Source organism: Aristolochia californica, unplaced genomic scaffold (assembly GCF_029961685.1).
Source record: "Aristolochia californica isolate CCGP_79_NKW_82.1479 unplaced genomic scaffold, dmAriCali1.0.hap1 SCAF_1, whole genome shotgun sequence".
Taxonomy (NCBI): domain Eukaryota; kingdom Viridiplantae; phylum Streptophyta; class Magnoliopsida; order Piperales; family Aristolochiaceae; genus Aristolochia; species Aristolochia californica.
Genome location: NW_027181770.1, coordinates 54,803,387 through 54,824,662, shown reverse-complemented (window position 1 = coordinate 54,824,662; position 21,276 = coordinate 54,803,387). Strand labels below are relative to the sequence as shown.

Sequence of the window (21,276 nt, the reverse complement as noted above, 5' to 3'; positions counted from 1 at the left end):
GAAGATCAAAGTTGGAGAAGAGGGTTGGGGTGTTAGGGTTTTGAATGATACCCTAATCCTCCCCCACATCCTTTATATAATCACTTAAAGATTTATATATTACATAAATGCCCTTTTAAGTTATAGGCAGGGAATAAAGACTAAAGAAAATAACAAAATTACATATAAGCCACTAGCTTGCTTGTATTCTTGAGGAAACTCATCGTCTACTTCAATCTTTATGGCTTTAGAACTTCCATCTGGGTTTGGACTGTTAGATCGTACGTTTCCATCAAAGCTTGAAAAATCATTCCTAGACATTGATTCCTTTTTCTGGTCACTATCCAACTGACCCAGAACCTATGTTAACTTGTCATCCATAACATCTATCTGTTTTCTCCGCAACTTTACCTCTTCTTCCTCCCCTCCTGTTCTTTTATCTGTGAGCTTTGAGTTCCTCATAGATGGTGGAACTTCCTTCTTTTCCTCCCTTGAATGAACAATTTGTCCTTCCTCATCTCTTTTCCTTTTTACAACAACTTTACTTCTTTCCAGCTCCAATCTCTCTCAAGACTATTATGCACTAAATTAGGCAGTTATCAATATTGCGACAAAACTAATATTTCATGAGAGAACCAAACACATTGAGGTAAACCGTCATTTCATATGAGAAAACCTTCAAGCAGAAATAATATCTATACAGTATATCCCTTCAAAGAATCAATTGACGGACATCTTCACGAAGGCTACTCTACAAAGTCACTCACAGATACCTGCTCTAAGATAGGAATATTTGATGTTTTCTCCCTAGTTTGAGGAGGAGTGTTGAAGTAGTTTGAGTGATATTCTATGTAATTATGAGACTAAGTGGAATAATTTATTACAAATAAATAGTTTTAAGTGTTATTTTTTATTTTTATGTATTAGGTCATCCATACCCCACCTATATAAATAAGAAAGAGAGGGGGAGAAGCTCATTCATGTGTTCTCTCTTAACCCCTAAAATTTCTCTCCTCAATTGATAATCTTGCCTTCTCCTTCTCATCTTCTCTTTTCTTCTTCCTTGTTTCTTCTTCTCAAACCAAGTTATACATGGAATAGAATTCAACAAGAAATATTTGATGTGTTTTCACTATCTTGAGGCGGAAAGTTAAGAAGCGTTAGTGGTGTATCTTGTAATTTATGTAGATGAGTGGCACTACTCATAATTTTGTCGGTTTGTAAGTCACTCTTTTCTTTCACTTGTACTAGGGTTTCTAACCTTCATTTATAAATATGAATTAAGGGGAGGAAAGTCTCACAAAACGTGCTCCCCCTGTGTATGTGAGAAACCCCCTCCCTAGGGGCTCGGGTTCTCTTTCCAAATCTCCTCTTCTTTCCTCTTCTTTTCTTCTTCTCTTCTCCTCCTTTTCTATTTCCCTAGTCTCTTTTAGACATGAAACCCTAGAATCTAACAATTTTTTCTTTGAGTGGCCAGCTAAATAGGGCTATAGCCTTCCCCTCTTGCATCAACACAACCCCAAAACCTACCTCTATTGCATCATACCCAATAATAAACAACCTAGAAAAATCAGGAAGAGATAATATTGAAGTAGAACTCAGTTTGTGCTTCAATTGTTCGAAAGCAAGTGTGGCTTCCTTTGTCCAAGTGAATGACCTCTTTTTCAATAAAGATGTGTGATTGTGTAATGTTGTGTATTGCTTAATCAAACGATAATAATACCTTGTCAAGCTCAAGAACCCTCTCTATTATTTCAGATTCGTGGGTTGTGGCCACTTCTGCATGGATTCAACCTTGTTGTCTTTGGTAAATACCCCATATTTAGAGACAACATGGCCCAAATAATGAATCCACTCCATAGAAAAACATATTTTGAGTGGTTGGCATGTAGCTAATGTTGGTGAAGTGCGTGAAGGACAATGTGGAGGTGGCATAGATGACCATCCCATGACTTGTTGTATATCAAAATATCATCAAAGAAGAACAACGCAAACCTCCGTAAGGCCTAAAAATGTTGTTCATGGGGCACTTGAAGGTTGATGGAGTATTAGTCAAGGCTTTATGAGAAATTCGTAGTGCCAGTCATGCTTCAGAAAACCCATCTTTTCCATACCATGGTTATCCACTTTGATTTGATGATATCCCCAACGCACATCCAACTTGGAAAAGATTATAGCACCGTGCAGTTCATCAAATAATTCATCAATAATAGGAATGGGGTGCTTCTCTTTTATAGGAAGCAGCCTCTACATAAATAGAGCAAAAAACTTTTGGAATCCTAAGACTTCTGCTCTAATACGGTGTTAAATCTTAGGATCCCATTAGTTACACGTTAGGAAGCTTTGTGTGAGAGTATGGTGAGGTGAGGAGAAGAGAAGAGTTGTGAAGAGAGAGTTGAAGAAAGAACAAGGGTGAAAACGAGAGAAGATCAAAGTTGGAGAAGAGGGTTGGGGTGTTAGGGTTTTGAATGATACCCTAATCCTCCCCCACATCCTTTATATAATCACTTAAAAGATTTATATATTACATAAATACCCTTTTAAGTTATAGGCAGGGAATAAAGACTAAAGAAAATAACAAAATTACATATAAGCCACTGGCTTTCTTGTATTCATGAGGAAACTCATCGTCTACTTCAATCTTTATGGGTCTAGAAGTTCCAACTGGGTTTGGACTGTTAGATCCTAACTTTCCATCAAAGCTAGAAAAATCATTCCTAGACATTGATTTCTTTTTCTGGTCACTACCCAACTGACCCAGAACCTATGTCAACTTGTCATCCATAACATCTATCTGTTTTCTCAGCAACTTTACCTCTTCTTCCTGCCTTCCTGTTCTTTTATCTGTGAGTTCATAGTCAGTTGCAGCTATAGCTTTGAGTTCCTCATAGATGATGGAACTTCCTTCTTTTCCTCCCTTGAATGATCAATTTGTCCTCCCTCATCTCTTTTCCTTTTTACAACAACTTTACTTCTTTCCAGCTCCATCTCTCTCAAGACTATTATGCACTAAAGAGGTTGTAATGATTCCTTGAACCTTCTTCAACTCAATCCCATAGATTGTAAATGGCATTGGCAAGATAAACTCGTAGGTTTATCTTCTCCTTCTTCAAGTTATACCAAAGCACTAGGCACCATCGTTTCTGAATCGATTTAGGTGATAACAATTGAGCTCACAATGATCCTTGAAAACTTTTCGTTACTTTATTTGTGTTCATTTTTCAAAAGAAAAGAACTCTACTTTCTTGTGACGTAGCATCTGATCCACAGAATGAAGAAACAGATGATTCTGTATCCACAAATGAAGCACAGCATCACCCCTAAGTTACTCCATTTTTGCGACGCTTTCAGCCCTTGCTGTTCTAGAAAAGCTTCTCCGTCCAGAAGACAGACCCCTCTATCCATTTCCAGGCATCTCCCCTGGTTCTTCTCCCCACCGTACTCGTTTATCATAAAGGCCTCGAATGGGTACTTGAACAAGCTCAGGTAGTGCATGAAAATCCAGTAAGGGGGTATGTCCTTGCTCGAAATAAAATACCCAGAAAACAAGAAGAATGAACCCATAAATCCGGCTATAAGAGAATTACCCATGATGAAATTCGGAACCAAGGCACTGAAACAGGCGACGAAAGAGTTGGCCGTCAAAACAACCATCAAAACCACCAATGAGAAGTATAGAAATCCATCAAGATCTCTTCTAAGACCCACCAGCCAATACACAGGAGTAGTGTATAGGAGCGCCACCATCAGAAGGAAAGGAAGGAAGACGAGGGCATTAGATATGACGTAGGAAGATACTCTGCATGCTCCTCGGGACGTTTCTCTCATTAAAATTCTTCTTTCTTGTAAGAAGACAGGCAATCCTTCTGTTGTTGAAGAGAGCAAGAAGGTGAGGCTGAAAGCGAAGAAACCGATCACTGTTTGCAAAGCTGTGCGACCGCCTTCTCGGCCTACATTCATGAATATCGTTCCTAACGCGAAGCCGGCAACCACGGCTTGAATCGTTCTTGCAGCGAAAAGCTGTTTGGTCCGTAATACGTTCTTGCAGAATCTCTCCCCTAGTATGAAGACCTCCTTGCAGCGAGAATTCGCGAAGGAAAATGGCGTGTCTTTGACGTTTGGATCTCTCGCCCCGCCAGGTTGGTCGTTGTGTTCTTGATTTTGCGGCCTGGATTCCCCGTGTATTGCGTTAAAATGGTTTTCCAGAAAATACTTGTCTTCCACAGGTGAAGACTTTACGACCAGGCTTTCAAGAGCCTCAATGGCGAACTCGAGCACATTGACGTGCCTCGGGATACAATGTCCAGAGGCTTTTATCCTGTTCTCCAGCTGCTTTAACGACCCATGGTGAAGGACTGAACCTTCTGATAAGAGGACCACTCGATCGAAAAGCTCCAGAATTCGAAAACCCGGTTGGTGGATCGTTAAGATGATCGTCTTACCCTGCTCGACGGCCATAGATTTGAGCAAAGATATGACATGAAGGGCCGAGGCAGAGTCCAAGCCGGAAGTGGGCTCATCCAGCAATAAAACGGCAGGGTCATGCACCAAATCGACTCCAATGGAGACCCTTCGCCTTTCTCCACCAGAGACGCCGCGAGACCCACTCATATCCCCACCAATCCTCGAACAAGCCACGTGCTCCAGTCTCAAGTCCTTCAAGAGCTGCGCCACCCTCACGACAGCCGCTTGATGCCCGCCGGCCACCTTCAATCTGGCACTATAAATAAGCGTCTCCTTCACCGTGAGCAACGGGAAAAGCGCGTCGTCTTGAGTCACATACCCAGAAATGCGTCGAAAATTCTCAACTTTCATAGGCTTATCGTTGATCTTAATCCTCCCGGAGACTTGGTTCAGATTAACAACACCGGCAAGAATCTCCAACAAAGTGGTTTTACCTGCTCCACTAGGTCCTGCGACCGCCAGGATTTCCCCTGGTCTAGCTTTGCAACTAACATTTCTCAGAATCTGCTTGCTTCCGCTTTTATCTCCCCGGCGATGGATCCGGTAACTCAAGTTCCAGGCTTGGATTTTGTAAGAAAGTTTCCGATGCCTCGAATCTGGCATATTCACAAGCAGAGCCATCGAGTAAAGAGGAACAGAAGAGGCAAGCAGAGTAAGGGAAGTAGAAGGGTAGACACACAGAGGAAGCGCGTGTGGGAGAGGGGAAGGAAGGAGGAGATGAGCTAACACACCAAACTAACAGTTCCCATACACGCTAGCATGAAGGGGTTGTTTTCCCGAGCTTGACTGATTCGTCTTCTTCCGGGGTTTCTTTCCCTTCTAAAGACGTAATATTTATCAACCTGTATCTTCTTAAAATTCATCTGTAAAGAATCTCAACTCCCGTTTTCCTCATTTAAGTCTCAGAAAGGGTTTTCAGGTGTTGCTTTGAGAGAAGGAAGGAGAGGGAGAGAGAGGGCGCAGCAACGCGTTTCAGGTGAACAGCTATATTGACCGGGCAGGGAATTGAGTCGTTCAAGTTGGTGCTCACACTCGCCACCCTCCCATCTGACACTCTCGCCTTTACCGTTTCTACCATATCCGTTGGGGGTATTATGGTCATTTTGAAAAGACTGAATTGGTCGAGAATGGGCTCTACCTGTATGGGCTTGCTGTCTTAATTTAAGATTTCGGATTATTATTATTATTATTATTATTATTATTATTATTATATTTCATTTGATCTTAAGGACAAAAGGCTCTCTTGTTGGTCCAAAAGGAAATCTTAGCCTTGGAACAAGCAATCTAACATTGAAGACCTTGAACATAAACAGTTTACCATCTTGCATCGACCATTTGTTTCAACAATGTATTTACCAACTTTTTGCAGTAAAGATGGCCGGTGAAATTGATGGGTTATGACTATTTGTGCTTTACCAATTCCTTACTTTTACAAGATATCAAGATTGCATACCATTTTGATACCCAAGTGACAGAGCTCCTACTTAAGGTTCGCCATGAGCCTACTTTAGTTACTCACTATAAAGAGGTATGATTCTTTACTTTTGTTCAAAAATTGGATGGATGCTTTAGCTTGCAATTAAGGTATGAGATAAACAATTCTAAAAGAGATGCACAACTCCCCTACTATCGGGCATGAAGGTATTGTCAAAGCCTACCACAAGGTGAGAAAGTCTTTCTTTTGGACAGGTCTTAAGATCGATGTAAAAAATTATGTGGTAAGCTATGATACTTGTCAATGAATCAAATATAATAGCACCATTCTTGTAGGACGCATGGAACCCTTGCCAATTCTAAAAAGATGGGAAGATGTGTCAATGGATTTCATTGAAGGGCTAACACCATCAAAAGGCAAAATAACCATTCTAATCGTTGTGGATAGACTGAGCAAATATCCCCATTTTTACCTTCCTAGGTAGAATACTCACACAATCACTCTTCTTTAAAGATGTCTCCTTTTGAAGTTGTTTATGACAAGCTTCCCCCAATATTTCTTTCTATGTCAAAGGTACTAGAAACAATGTGGAAGTTGAAGAAGTTTTACTGGATCGTGATCAAACACTAATACTACTAAAACATCACCTCACTCTGGCTCAACAACGCATGAAGATCCAACATGGCATAAAGCACAAAGAGTTAGAATTTTTTGAAGATGGTTTGGTCTATCTCAAAGTTAGCCATATAGGCAACAATCATTTGCAGTACGAAGGAATCAAAATTAATCTCACTCCATGGTTCTTTGCCTTGTAGAAAATAATTCAATTGGTCAATAAGGTAGCATATAAATTGGACTTACCAACAGATCCATTATGTCTTCTATATTTCTCAACTCAAGAAAAGAATTGGAAAAACCCATATTGTCTCTTCCTCACTCCCATCCTTTAAAGTTGATACAACTGCCTTACCTTTAGTCATCCTCAAAAAGCATTAGGTTTGACATGGTCCCAAATTACATATCAAACATGGTAGTGCAATGGATCAAGCCCCAATTGATGAAGTAACATGGGAACGTGATGATGAATTTATTCTACAACTCCTCGACTTTCAACCTTGAGGGCAAGGTTGGTCTTCAACGAGGGTGGAATGATAGAATATTCAATTGTTGAATTTCTGGAAAAGAGAAAAACTTCACTAACTCGATGTAATCTGAGTACATGAACATCTATTTATAATAAAGAAAACAAGTAGAATCCAATTAAAATTAAACTACCCTTATCCCGGTTACACCCAAAATTAAATACTAAAAGATAAATCATAGAATAATTGAACAACTGAACATAAATAGAAGACTAACATAATTAAAACACCTTTAAATTGAAAATCTTTTGTGAGACCTCCTTTCATAATAGTTCTAGCTCCATAAGACTTCTTACTGTGAGAGTCATGTAAGACTCTTCTATATTTGCTCTTCAACACTCCCCCTCAAGTTGGAGGTTATAACTTTAGCTTGCAATGAAAATTATTCTTGGTCTTCAATTTTTTTTTTTACAGATGCAAAAACTTCATCTATTGTACTCCCCTTCTTGAATATTTTGGTCACATATAAATTATCACAAGATGTGGAATAAAATACCTCTTTCTTTTACTTTTTCTTCTACTTCTCCCCCTCAAGATAGAAGGTATCAGTGTAATCCTAGTTTGAAATAAAAACATAACTGTGTTTATTATCTTCTCCATCAAGGTATCCCAAGGATAAGAACTCGATCAAACATAGACTCTCAAAAAAGAAGATGGGTGATGTACATATAAAAAGGTTTGAAACCAACCACATAGGATTTCAAACAAAAGTAGTGATAATAATCACTAAAAAGGATAATACATTTCACTCAAAGGACGAGGATAAAACCCACTTAAGGTTACTCATAAAAAAGTCTCAATGGACTTAAAAACACCCATATGTATAGGGGTGACATCGAGTCGAGTCGAACTGACCTACATATGTTTGAGTTGGGTTTGATTTAAATACTTGGAACTCGAGCTCGACCCGAGCCCAACCTCAAGCCTAAAATTAGAATCGAGCTTGAGCCTAATAATTTTAAACGAGTTCGAGTTCGAGCTCAAGCAGGTTTGAGCTCTAACGTACATTTAAAACTTTGCATAAAATACATGTCAAATAAACTGTATATAAAATTATACATAAATTTTACCTAAAATTGGACATAACTTCTACATAAAATTGGATACACTTTTAAAGATTCTTCCAAAACAAAAGTCTTTCATAAAAAAAGGCTTTAGTTTCAAGTTTGGAATAGAAGAGATTTATGATGATTGGTGGCGTACTTCAAGGCTCAAGGACTACTCCCAAAATGACGATTCCTTGTTACTAATTATAGCTACATTTTATATCTGTGTGGTCATGGCTATGCGGTAATAAGGAATATATTAATTGAAAAAATTAAATGTTGTAGCTCACACAAATTGCCTCATGATTTCTGGTTTTCTACAAGGAAAAAAACTAACACAAGAAATTAGAGAATTTCATGGCGGCTTCCTAAACCCTAGGCCCCCTGATTGGGTCTAGCCCACCCCCAGGACCTGTGGGACCTTGTGCCTTAGATCCTTGGACTATCTCATTAGTTCCAACAATGCCTTGGACATGAAGCAGAATGCTATCAACCTGAATTCTGATGTTTTGATAGCCAACAGTTTTTTTAGCCAGAGGAAATCATTTGGGTCCATCAGAAGGTGATGATCTTCAATCTCACCAAGGAGCTTCCATATCCACTCCAAAAGCCAGCAATCACATCCTACGGTAGAGTTCGAGAGTTTTTTGACTCTATTGATTTGTTAGAGAAGACAAGATAAGAGGAGAGTGGATGGGAGAGGAAGAGGACCGGAGGACTAACATGATATGAGTGATTTATGAAGACTCCACGTTGTCCTCAAAGGCCTGAAAAAATCATTTAAGTTACCGAGCCGGCTCGTGAGCTCAAGAACCGAACCTCAACTCATGTAACTAAACGAACAAAACCCCAATCTCGAATTCAATTTGAGATTGGGATGGGTTGAGCCGAACCGAGCCAAACGCGAACTGTTCACAAATCGTTTCAATTTGATGCCACCCCTATATTTATGTATATAAAAAGAGAAACCAACAGAAACAACACACAAGAGGTTGGCACAAAGGGGTATGAGAGTAACAAAAGGATGGTAGGAGAAAGGTAACCAATAAAAGGGTCCTGCGCAAGCCCAGAATTTGAGAGATTCGCTTGCTGACGCGAAGTCCAACATCATTGTAAATGTGAGCTCTTTCTTAAATCTTTTAATATTTTTGAAAATTTTCATTAGTTATATAGTATCTAGCTTCTTTTTTTCTTTTTGATTTTTGGTTTGGGAATCTTATGTCATATCTGAGGAATATCTGAATGTTCCAGGTGGATAAAATGAGTAGATATATATATTTTTTTTTATGGTTCTCTTACGTATAATGTAAGAAATGTACCAGTATTGCACTGGATTATCCTAGTGGTGATCCAAAAGGGGACATTTTTTCTCTGTCTAATATCGGGTTTTAGAATAATCTCTGTACTTTCCACTGGAAGAGAGTCAATGATTTTTTCCACCTTTTTTTTATAATTTTTTCTTATCTAGAATTTGCCTTGTTTTATGGTATGTGGTTTAAAATATTATGTCATGCCTGAGGGATATCTGACTGTTCCTGGTGGATCAAATAAGTAGATTCTTTTTGAGAGTTCTCTTGCTTATTATTTAACATTATGTACTTGTGTTTCACTGGATTATGGAACTGGCCATAAAAAAAGGAGGCATTTTCTCTGTGTCTAATTTCAGTTTTAAGTATGAATATACTGGAGCTTTCTTGTAGGCTTCAATTAGTTGGTGTTGGATTGAGGAAAGGTTCTAGTTCCTTTGCTGAAGCACACTGCTGGATTTTCAGAGCAAGATGGAACTTTGGGTGATAGATGGGAAACAGTTGCAGGCAGTGACCTTGTTTTGCTTTTAATATCTGATGCTGCACAGGTTTGATTTATATATGCTTTATCTACCACATAATTGCTCATTTTGCATTCAGCTTGTGTGAGTTGTTGCTTCTCTTTTGCAGGCGGATAACTATGAGAAAATATTTTCTCACATGCAACCAAACAGCATTCTTGGACTTTCACATGGATTCCTCCTTGGACATCTGCAGTCCCTGGCGCAAGACTTCCCTAAGAACATCAGTGTAATTGCAGTCTGCCCGAAAGGGATGGGGCCATCTGTAAGAAGGTTGTATGTTCAAGGAAAGGAGATAAATGGCGCTGGAATAAATTCTAGTTTTGCTGTTCACAGTGGAATGCTCAAACACCTAATTGGCTCTTGGCTGTGATGCTTGATGGCAGGAAAAAGAAGGGTTGCCTGCCTTCCCTGTGGGCAAAATTGACCAAACGAGGATGTGGAAAGTAGGTGAACAAGTCCGATCAACAAGGCCTCAAGGTGATCTAGGCCCTTTGCATCCCTTCACAGCTGGTGTTTATGTGGCTCTAATGATGGCCCAGGTACGATCAGTTCCAATATGTTGCTTCTCGCTGTATAATCCATATCTCTCTTTATCTGATGATTGAAGGTGAGCAATTTTATTCCACTAATATTTTTGTTAAAGAAAGACAAAGAGAGGAATTAGTTGGAGCTATTTACCTAGCTAATCCATTGGCATACTCCTATATGATTAATCAATCCACAAGTATGATCTATCGTGTTTTATAATTTTTCAAAGCTTGGATAAAAGAGATCGATCAATCCAAAGGGGTCGTCCTAGTCAAGTTTTAATTGATCAAACAATCTCTTAAATTTATGGATCATATTTTATATTTTAGCCCACTTTTTTTTTTTGGTTGATTGATCATTGGCAGACAATGGTCGATCATGCCCAGCTAGATTACTATTTCAATGCATAATTAATTTTAGTCCTAAATGATTCTAACATGGTTGAAAGATAGGTATTCATCGGTAAAGCATGTTGTGAATACAAATTATCCTATAGCTCTAAATTTTTTATATTGTACCTCAAGTTTGAAGAATTGGGGTTGTTCTTTTACATAGATAGAGTTCTTGAGATTTGTTAGACTACTTAAACTCCAATCTTCAATTCTTTGCTTATTCTCTTGCAGATGATTCTTTAAGATGATGTGACACATTTGTGAAGCTTGAGATTTTGAGATGCTTATGCTAGTTCTTTTACATAGACCTCGATTTATTTATTTAATTTTTTTTTCTTGAAGGAATTGCAGAGGAAATGCTAAATTTGCAATTGTTAGATTAAGTAAGTTTTGCTATCATCAATACTCAGTTAACACAATCATATTCCATAGTCATTGCTATTCAAGAAAGGCAAAGGGAAGAAGAACTAATTAGAGCTATTTGTCTTGCTTACCTTTAGCTCTATTTGTTCTCTATTTGAGTAGAAAGGATCGTAATTGAGCAGTGAGTTGATATTACCATAGGTGGTAGTTAGTTTGGAAGAATAATTGTTTGAGAGAATGTACATGTCTTGCCCTTCTAACGTCATTGATTTAATTCAAATTCAAGACCTGTCCTTTGACAACTGAAGTACAATTTATTAGGGATTTGAAGCTTTGCTACTATTTATCAAGTTGTAGAGCCTAGAGCACATAGAGCCTTGACAAAGAATAGACTTGTTGTGGTAAATATTATTTTATGGTTGTTGGTACGTGCTTGCATATTTGCAAATGTAGTTGGGAAACCTTCTTTTATTCTTTTCTGATACGCTCTCTGGACCTACTCATTGCCTAAGACCTGGAGTTTCGTAATAACTATTGCATCAGGTGTGATTGGTGACCTAGTGAAGAAGGTCGTGCCCCCTTATCTTGAGTATAGTGGCTTATGCATGCTTTGACGACAACATTGCTTGACTTGTGATCTCATCTAGAACTTCTGCTACCTATGCCTTTACTCTGCTCCATATTTGTAAATATTGCCATTAACGTAGTCTTTAGCTAACATAGAAAAAATGTCAAGGAGCACTTTTTCTTGCTTATCTTTATAAACTACGTCGAAAAATATCAAAATACTCGACCACTTACTGAGCCACATAAAGAGTGAGAGATGCTTGAAATTTAGTAGTTCATTTTGGCTCTATGGATCCAATTTGAATTCCTGTATGAAATAACAACTGTTTCCTCCACCTTCCTTGCATTTGCATTAAACAAGCTCCCATTCAAACATTGTGCTAGAACGATTGGATGTTTGGATCTCTCAAGGAAAACGTACTCTCCAAGTGAAAGGGTGTAAGTAGTTTTTACCTTTCTTTTGATTTATCTTTTGAGAAAGGTTCATCTAGAACCTATTGTAATCTAGATATAAAAGACCTAGCAAGAACTAGAATCTAGTCAATCTCTTGGGAAGATTGTATTTGTAAAAGCGTGTACTTGAGTTACACGTGGCTTAAAGAGAGCTCAAATCTCTTTTATGTAAACTCCAACTATTAGAGTTTAAATAATGAAATTTTCCAAGCAAGAGTTCTTGGCTTGTGAATATCAATAGGGGAACGTCGATAACAAAAAATCATGTGTCATCTTAATGGTGTGTGATTTTATTTTGAAATTGCTTAATTGTATGCTTTACATTCCACGCTTGAGTTGAAATTTTAACTTGTAAACCTCAATTCACCCCCCTCTTGAGAAGCCGCTTGGGCTAACATAAGGTATGTCTTGGTGGTAGGGATGCAAAAATTGTCTTGGGGAATTTGGTTGAGCAGGTGGCTCGAGTGAAATTGTGGGCTGGGTGAATTGTGGAGTGCTTGGCGTGGGCAATAATGGATGTGGAGATGAACCCAAATTGAAGACAAACCGAAAAGATGTCTCCCGAACCATTGATCAACTTGGGAATGCAACCATCTTTGGCTAATTGCTAGACAAAAGTTGCAACTTCATCCACCTTTACACATAGTGTTGTCCAATTCTCAACGATAATTTTTGGCGTAGAAGAACCAACTACGACAACATCCAATTTGGTTTTTCTCATCTCTTTCTATTACTCTCGTATTCCACCACACATGACGAAGAAGAAAAACCCCAAGAAAGTTGCTTTGATACAGTTAGATACCATCCTTTTGAGCCAATGCAGTAATCGAAAAAAAATAGGATGGATTGTGGGAAGGACGAGAAATTGGATGAAAAAGAGGTTTAGAGGAGAGGCTACACTAAAATAAAAATAGGGTTGTAATTCTTCTCTGCCCTCTCTTGGACTCTATTCCTTTTATTGAGTTAATAAAAAGGGATTATAGAAATTACATTAACTACCATGAAAACAAAAGTTACATTATTGCCATTACATGAATTGAAAACATATTCGTCATGGATGGCAATCGCTCGATCAGACTCGATTGATCGATCATGCCATCGATCATGTTTTATTAGGCTGGCTAAGCAACCCAATGTATGATTGATCAGCTATTCAAGTCGATCGGTCATCTTATAAATATACCATGACATGTCCGATCGATTATACCTATTCAGGTTGATCGATTATCCTTAACAAATGGACCATAACAAAGTATAAACTAGAATATAGGAGCAATTACAACTCAACCTCTCTTAGCTTTTAACTCTTCAACACAACTCATCACTCATTACTTGGGGAACAACAAAAAAATTACATTTCACAACTAGTTTTTAGTTCACTACAAACAAGTCAACTCCAAGGATCCTACCCTATGGTTGGTGTAATTTTGTACTTGTGGCCATTGTTGCTCACCCACCAAACCCATTACAAGAACGAATCTAGAACACCTTAGGCAAATACATAACCATTTTGTGCTCAAATCTTCTATCTTACACACTAGACATCATTCTTAGTTTAATTATTTGTGTCAGTTCTGTCGGTGCTGGGAGGAATTTGGTGTTTGACTAAGAGGGTAGGTGATGTAATTAACGAAGCAAGTTACAGAAGTTAAGCCTACAAGTTATTATAATACTGCCTTATCTTTGATGAATTGAATATGGACAAATGCAGGTATTTAAACATAGCTCTTTGCTCTTCTTAAAGGATGCGAGCATAGTGGACAAAAGAGTCAGCTCCTAGGCAGGTTGAAGATGAGAAAGCAAACTCGGGGATAATGAAGTTTATTAAATTCATGGAGGTTTGGTGTTTGTCTTCCAGTTTTTTTTTTTTTTATTCAGAGAAGGTGATGTGAAGAAGGCAAGGAAGGTCATTGGCCCTTACTGCTTTAAGGTGATGGATGGCTCTCTGTCATTGTCCTAACACTTCAAGACAACTTGAGATTTCGATTAATAAATATCAGAAATCCAAAAGTCTAATGAGCCATAAGGGCAAGGGGCCGAGGGAGTTAAGCGTCCCACATCAACAATTGTCATCTCATACTTCGAATTTGTGGATTATAAAACCAGAGAGTTCTTACCGACTTCCACCGGCGACGATAAAGAAATTTGAGGTTTCGTCCGCTCTTTTTTTAATTAGTTCATTTATTTGTTTTTTAATGAGAATGTTCACTTCCACTTACCCATCTATATCAAACTTTGATCAGCAATTTCTAGTAATTCGCAAGCGTAGATTTAGAATTATGGGCTCTGTACTCGTTCTTCAGTCAGTAACTGGCCAGATCATTACTTCTTTGTTCTGAGCGATGGATTAACTCGTAATTACCAGATTGGGTGGCATAAATTGGCATGCGGAATGGAAAATGGAAAGAAAGAGAGAAAAGATTCATCTAATGCACTCTTTACCATTAATCTAATATTTTGAAGCGGTAGTATAGCTGTATCGAGGGGCATTGAAGTCTGCAAGGTTTGGGTAGTAGTTTGTGCTCTATTTGAATTATTGTTTATTTATTATTATTTAATCTTCACGGTTTCGGTTTGTGGTTCCTTGTCCGTTCTTCTCACTAATCGAGCTCTTGGGTAGGAAAAAGTATTTAAAAAAAACGAAAAGTTGTCTATTTAAATGTGTTTGGAGCTCCGTTTCCTACGTCCGCTGCAGGAGGCTGTAGACTATAGGGTTTTGAATATACGGAAGTTTTCTAACCAGCTTCTGTAGATTCACAGTTTCTGCTTTTGTGTTTACGAATCTCTGTAGAGTAACGGGGGTTCGTGCTCGAAGCGCTGGAATTCTGACGCTGTATGAAGAGGCCATGATGTCCCTTCTTTGTTTCTAGTTTATAGAGTATCTGTCGGTTCTGCAACTAGTTCTTGAAGATTCACCGTAGTAAACAATTGGGTTTTCGATATCTTTTCAAATAGTTCTCAATAATAGCAAGAAATGCTCGACTTCAAATTCGAAAAGTCGAAGATGAAGAGACTTGCCCATTGATCTCACTCCCAAGTCGCTTATTTCTGCGTAATGGAAGAGAAAAGAGTGACAAGGAATCAATCTATCGGAAAAGAAGAAGAATCAGAGCTGCGTCGTCGTAGGTTCACGTTCTGGCCAGCCCCGTCAAACCGCCCTCCTGGTTTTGATCCTCGCCTGAGGTCCTTCGGCTCTGGGTCTTAAACATTTAACACATGGCGTCTTTTTCTGGGGATTTTGGACTTCTTTGTGACAGTAGTGTTCCAAGAGTCTTGAGTGGATATTCTCAGACCCTCGGTTTCAAAGCAACTGGGCGAAGTGGGTCTTCGTCTTCTTCGTCGTTGGTTTTGGATTGTGAAAAAGGGGAGCTAGTGAAAGCTCCCGCACGTTTGGGGCCCAAGGGGGTTGTGGAGGCAAAGGCAAAGGCAGCTTTGAAGAGCCACAGCGAGGCGGAGCGCAGAAGAAGAGAAAGAATCAATGCTCATCTCTCTACGCTTAGGAGTCTTGTGCCCAGCACTGGAAAGGTCCTTTTCTCTTTTCCCTTTCCCTTCTACGCGTCCACACCTGTTTGTTTGCTGTCAATTGGACTTGTTTTTGTTTGTTTAGAGCTTCATTTATGGTTACTACCCTGCAATCTGTTAAGGTGATCTACTGATCCTACTTTCAAAAGATGATCGTTTAAGATAAAATTCTTGCCAATGCAGAGATATTTCAATTCGTCTTTTAAAGAGGTGCATCAACTTTCACCTATCCCTTGAATGTCAATCATTTAATTTCAGGTTTTATGATCCGAAAAGATTGTCTCAGCTTGGTATTTCCTTTGCTATTTTATGCTCTATAAGAAATAATATGCTGCTACTGACTAACAAGGGATTTAAGCACGTTATTAACTTTGATCATGCTCACTCGCTTTCCTGAAGCCGAAATTAATTCTCAAACAATCATTACCTACCTGATGTATCAAAAGTTCATAAAATAGTCAAACTGTTCTTCCTGCCCATACCCAGATGGGCAACTAGATTTTGTGTAAATATTTGTATATTTCATCAAATTTTAAAAAAATTTGCTCATCTTTCTTGTGTATGTGGATATTGTTTGGAACTACAAAAGTTGGATTCCATATGGTGCAAAAACTTGACTGCATAAAAACCTTTGACTGTGATTAAATTTGTCTTTTAGGTCAAGAGATTCCTCGTAACTTTTGTAGTCTTTATTTTTATTATATCTTTTATTACTTTGGCTCTCCATGACTGATAAAATGTCGTCTGCATCGTATGCTTCTTTCTTTTCTTGCTTTAGTATTTGTTTAATTATTTATAGAATGTGCATGCAGCTTCTTCCAGAAATTTTACTGGATTATTAATTGTTGTATTTTATGGTCTTCTGATGTAATATTTTGATAGGGTCTGCACAATCAACTTTAGACAGAGACTCTCTGTTTGTAGGGTAAAATTATCTACTTAAAAGGGGTTGCTGTTGATCCTTTGTTGCTTACTCAAAATGCTAAAATTTATAACAACTATCCTAGAGTCCATTCAATTTTGCTGAATAAACACCTTGTGTATAAACTAGCATCTGTTGGTTGCTTAATATTGTAGTTTTGTATTTGGAAACTAATGGTGGAGGCGTCATCGATGTTCCCTTTTTCCTTTATAAGTAACTTGACCTGTTTGCGACTCAATATTTTGTAGACAATTTGCACGAACTTATTTTACTGTTTTCTTGAAAAAGGACTTTTTTATTCGTTTTTTTAAACGGACTTATTTTACTCTTCTTTAGACAATTTGCATGAACTTATTTTATTGTTTTCTTGAAAAGGGACTATTTTATTTTATTTTATTTGAAAAGTGACTTATTTTACTCGTTTGAAAAAGGATATCTTTTACTCTTTAATCATCACATTTTGTTTTTTAATTCTGTTACAACAGGTCTATAACTGAAACCCCCAGGCCTAGTGAGGCTTGAACTTCTTGAACTTGAGACCTTCTGCAAGAGAAAACCGTATGAGACCACTGAGCCACAGCAGAAGTCTCTGATATTACTTATTATGTATATGTTCTGTGTTTTTTTGTTTGAATTGCTATCCTTTGTCGTGTTAGGATTTGTTCCTTTTGTATATCACCTTCCTCTAAATTGATTTGTGATTGTTTTCTTCAAGTGCGCATGTTTGTAAAGAAGTGAAGGGTTTGTATTGTGCTTTTTGGGAACTAAATGATAAAAACCAGAACATCTACAGTGATGATATATTAATTCAATGCAGATGGACAAAGCTGCACTGCTTGCGGAAGTGATCAGTTATGTAAAGGAGCTGAAAAGACATGCAGCTGAAATCAGCACGGGATATGTAATTCCAACAGAAGTTGATGAGGTCAAAGTAGAATCAGATTTCGATGAAGTCAATACAGGAACTTTTCTATTAAAGGCATCGTTATGCTGTGAGGATAGGCCAGAACTTCTGGCTGATCTAAAACAAACTCTTCAATCTCTAAGACTAAAAACTGTTAGAGCAGAGATCTCAACTTTGGGTGGCAGAGTAAAGAATGTGTTCTTGGTGGTTTGTGAAGGAAACGCGAATGAAATTGAAAGACGGGTTTTCGCAAGCTCTATTCACCAGGCTCTGAAGACTGTTCTTGATAGAGTCTCTTCTTCAGAGTTTTCAGCACTAGGGGGGCTAAGTAACAAAAGAAGAAGGCTATCTCTGCTGGAGTCTTCCAGCTCCTCGTCGTAAATGCAATTCATGGAAGGTGAGTTTATACTACGTATTTGCTGTTGTGTCTATGTTGTTATGAATAATTAAGTTGCTGGATAGTGAAGGAATTGTAGCAACTGCGTATCCTACGAAGTATAAATCGAGTGATCGATGTTGAAGCATTAGGATATGACTTCTCCGGTTATGTCCCAGCACCCTGTACCTGGCTTTCCAATTCAGAAAACAGAATAGCCTTGTAAAAAATTGTGAGAGTCATCAATCTAGATTTGAAGAGGTTCTATTGTTATTTGTAGTGCTCCTCAAGAGAATATTCATGTATTCATGAAAGTAACTGAGCTGCTTGTTTTACTTGTCTTAGTTCTGCCTTTTGAAAGTAACTAACATTTGTCGGAGACGAAGGCTGAGCGAGAGGAGAGGAGAAGAGGAAATGAGCGGGGCGGAATCAGTTTTTCGTCGTTTTTGCCTGAGGAGATGAAATGGTGTTATCTCACTTCAAGTCAAGTCATTCTGGACTAATGCCATAAGTGGGATGAACTAGGTATTGCGGGGGGAATTCATTGTGGACTAACCCCCCCAAGTGTGGATTGAAGTTGCCAAATCCTACTTCCCCATTAATCGATATGGACAATATCATAAAAAAAAAAAGGTAAATGTGAATGTAATGTGTGAAATTTTGGAAACTTGAATTTTGTGTCAAACAAGAGAGGAGAGGAGGACAATCTTATTAGCCTGTAGTTAATGAGCTTAGGGCCATTACATAAATAAAGAATTAAGAAATCATACATAAATACTACACTATTTCTTAATATCTTCAAGGGTTAGAGATTGGGTTGGGTTAAGCAGGAAACCTAATCAGATCCATCATGACCCAAAAAACCCGATTTAATTAACTTATATATATAAAGAGAAATTCTTTATTGATATAAAATAATAATTTTTTCATGTAGACTAATTTTTTAGAATTTCTATAATATTAAATGAATGGTAGATTCATATAAGTGCCAAAGTGGGGATGAGCTTTTTAGGATGAGATTCGAGTTTCAAAAACCCGACCTCAATTTGACTTGTGTCCACCCCTAAATATCTGTGAGCTTCATTAAACTGATCATCCTATTGACAAGAAAATCTCACATGAGGTGTTCAAACTTTCCCACCGATGTTAACAACTAGAAGATAACTTCTATATGTTTTGGTAGCTTATAAAAGAAAAGCTTGCTGACTACAAAGGGGGTTGCCTTGTTGTCGCAGATCATCTTCATTGGCTTATCACTCATAGCATTAGTAACAAAGTGTTGGCTCAAGTGGCTTCTCAAGAGAGGGGGTGAATTGAAAATTACAAGTTTAAAAACTTAAGGTGTGAAATAATAAATTAAGTAAACATGCAAAATAAGAATGTAAAAATTGACACCAAATGTTTTATTATCTATGTTCTCCTTTTGGTATTCACTGCTCAAGAGTCCGTACTTGGAAAATTTCACTAATTTAGCTCTAGTAGCTAGAATTACACAAAAGAGATTTCAGCTCTAAGTCATGTGTTTGCTCATATACACGGTTTACAATTCAATCTTCCCAAGAGTTAGCCAGATTCAAGTTCTAGCAAGGCCCTTTCTATCTAGATTTAACTAGGTTCTAGATGAACTTATTACAAATGAAAAATTAAAAAGGTAAAAACTTATACCCTGAATAATTGGAGAGAAAACCTTCTCCTTCGGGAGATCCAAACTTTCATTCTTTGTAGCACAATAATTCAATACCCAAATTGAGACATGTGTTTTATGCAAAGTTTTAAGTGTAGGCTGGAGCTCAAACTCGAGCTCGAACTTAGTTAAAATTATTGGGCTTAAGCTCAATTCCAATTTTAGGTTCGAGGCTGGGTTCGGTTTGAGCTCGAGCTCGAAATATTTAAATTAAGTCTAGTTCGAACATATGCCGGTTCGACCTCGGTTTGACTCAATGCCACCCTTAGTCTTACATGTGGAGACCACTTGAACTCATTTGATCCTAAAGTACACAACAACAAGTTGATGGCCTTAGAGTTTGTTTTCAGTTGCTCTATATCTTCCCTAGTTAACTCATTAAATATCTTTGTGACAAAAATTACATTTTCTATTTTTTTTTTGTGCCTCAAATTGGCCATTCTTTATCACATGTCATATGTCCCAATGCAAGAATTAGAGGAAGAATTTGATTCCTACCTTCCAATAAACATAGTTAACACCATTGAATAGAGAATGATGGTTGGCAGATTGTCCTTCGGGAAGTAGCAATTTGTCTTGAGATACCATTTGAATCGATATTCAAAATCAAGGTAATTTTGATTCCAAATGTGCTTAGGCATGCTCTAATACCAATTATTGGCTTAGGTGCCTTCTCAAGAGGGGGCATGAAATGAGTTTTTTTCAAATTTTAAAAAAAGTGTGCACAAAGTAAAATATATGTAAATGCAAGTAAAACAAGATAAATTCACACACTACAATGAATGCCAAATTTTTTGTTATCGATATTCCCTTATTGACATTCATTGCCCAAGAACCCGTGCTTGAAAAATTCCATTAATATGAGTTCTATTAGCTTGGAATTACACAAAAGAGATCCCGACTCTCTTTTAAGCCACGTGTATACTAAAATGCATGATTACAAACAATCTCCCTTGAGATTGAATTAGATTCTAACTCTAGCAAGCTCTTTAATCTAGATTCAAGGTTCTAGATGAACCTTTCAAATAAAATCATAATATTACAAGAAAAGCGAAAAGTTTACACCCTTGATCTTTGGAGAGACAACCTTCTCCTTTGAATTTGATATAGCCTCCGGCCTTAGTGCACAATGGGAATGAATTTGGAGCTTGTCTAATTGAATGCGAAGAGTAGGATTGAGAAAAGATGAAAGGATTTGTAAATAAGGATTTTTCTTTCACAAAAATCAATTTAGGAAAGGAATTTCAAATTTGAGAATATTGAATATAGTGGGTATGCCAATGAATACTAATTAACTTCTCAAAACAACACTTACGAGTGTATTTATAAGTTATTCAAGCTAAACTAGTCAATTATTACCTATTTGCAAAAAAGTTGGCTTTACATTGATTGATCAGTGCAAAATATTGATAGATCAATCGAGTGTAATTGCTATATTTTTGTTAGAAAATAACTTATTGATTGATACAATGATCGATGAATACTCTTTTGTTGGGTCTAACAATTTAAGTTCATTGATTAGTCAGAATTCTTACTGGTAGTGCATAACAAGTATGATTGATCAATGGTATTACCATGGTCAATCATGTTTTATGCCTCTAGTTGGTAAAATTTTATATAATCGATCAATGTTAAGTGGTTGATTAATCAATCGACATAATTTTGCAT

General features: G+C 37.6%; 2 protein-coding genes across 2 annotated transcripts; one reads left to right on the top strand and one right to left on the bottom strand.

Moving 5' to 3' along the window:
* Positions 1-3,216: 3,216 nt before the first annotated feature.
* Positions 3,217-5,064, bottom strand: LOC137948939 (ABC transporter G family member 10-like). Its single transcript, XM_068795166.1, has 2 exons — positions 4,193-5,064; positions 3,217-4,147 (listed from the first exon to the last, which is right to left on the bottom strand). The coding sequence occupies exons 1-2, from the start codon at positions 5,062-5,064 to the stop codon at positions 3,217-3,219; spliced, it is 1,803 nt and encodes a 600-aa protein (XP_068651267.1).
* A 9,171-nt stretch (positions 5,065-14,235) lies between these two features.
* Positions 14,236-18,211, top strand: LOC137951438 (transcription factor bHLH30-like). The gene is made up of 3 exons (XM_068798101.1): positions 14,236-14,350; positions 14,992-15,725; positions 17,462-18,211. Exons 2-3 carry the CDS (start codon positions 15,417-15,419, stop codon positions 17,927-17,929), a joined length of 777 nt encoding a protein of 258 aa, XP_068654202.1. The 5' UTR covers positions 14,236-14,350; positions 14,992-15,416; the 3' UTR covers positions 17,930-18,211.
* Positions 18,212-21,276: the final 3,065 nt, after the last annotated feature.

What these genes read in the sequence shown, in the direction of transcription:
- LOC137948939 (XM_068795166.1), bottom strand. Translation starts at nt 5,064, where the DNA reads ATGGCTCTGCTTGTGAATATGCCAGATTCGAGGCATCGGAAACTTTCT. An exon ending in TCTTCACCTGTGGAAGACAA is followed by an intron (nt 4,148 to 4,192) that starts GTATTTTCTGGA and finishes CGGGGAATCCAG; the next exon opens with GCCGCAAAATCAAGAACACA.
- LOC137951438 (XM_068798101.1), top strand. Translation starts at nt 15,417, where the DNA reads ATGGCGTCTTTTTCTGGGGATTTTGGACTTCTTTGTGACAGTAGTGTT. An exon ending in TTGTGCCCAGCACTGGAAAG is followed by an intron (nt 15,726 to 17,461) that starts GTCCTTTTCTCT and finishes AATTCAATGCAG; the next exon opens with ATGGACAAAGCTGCACTGCT.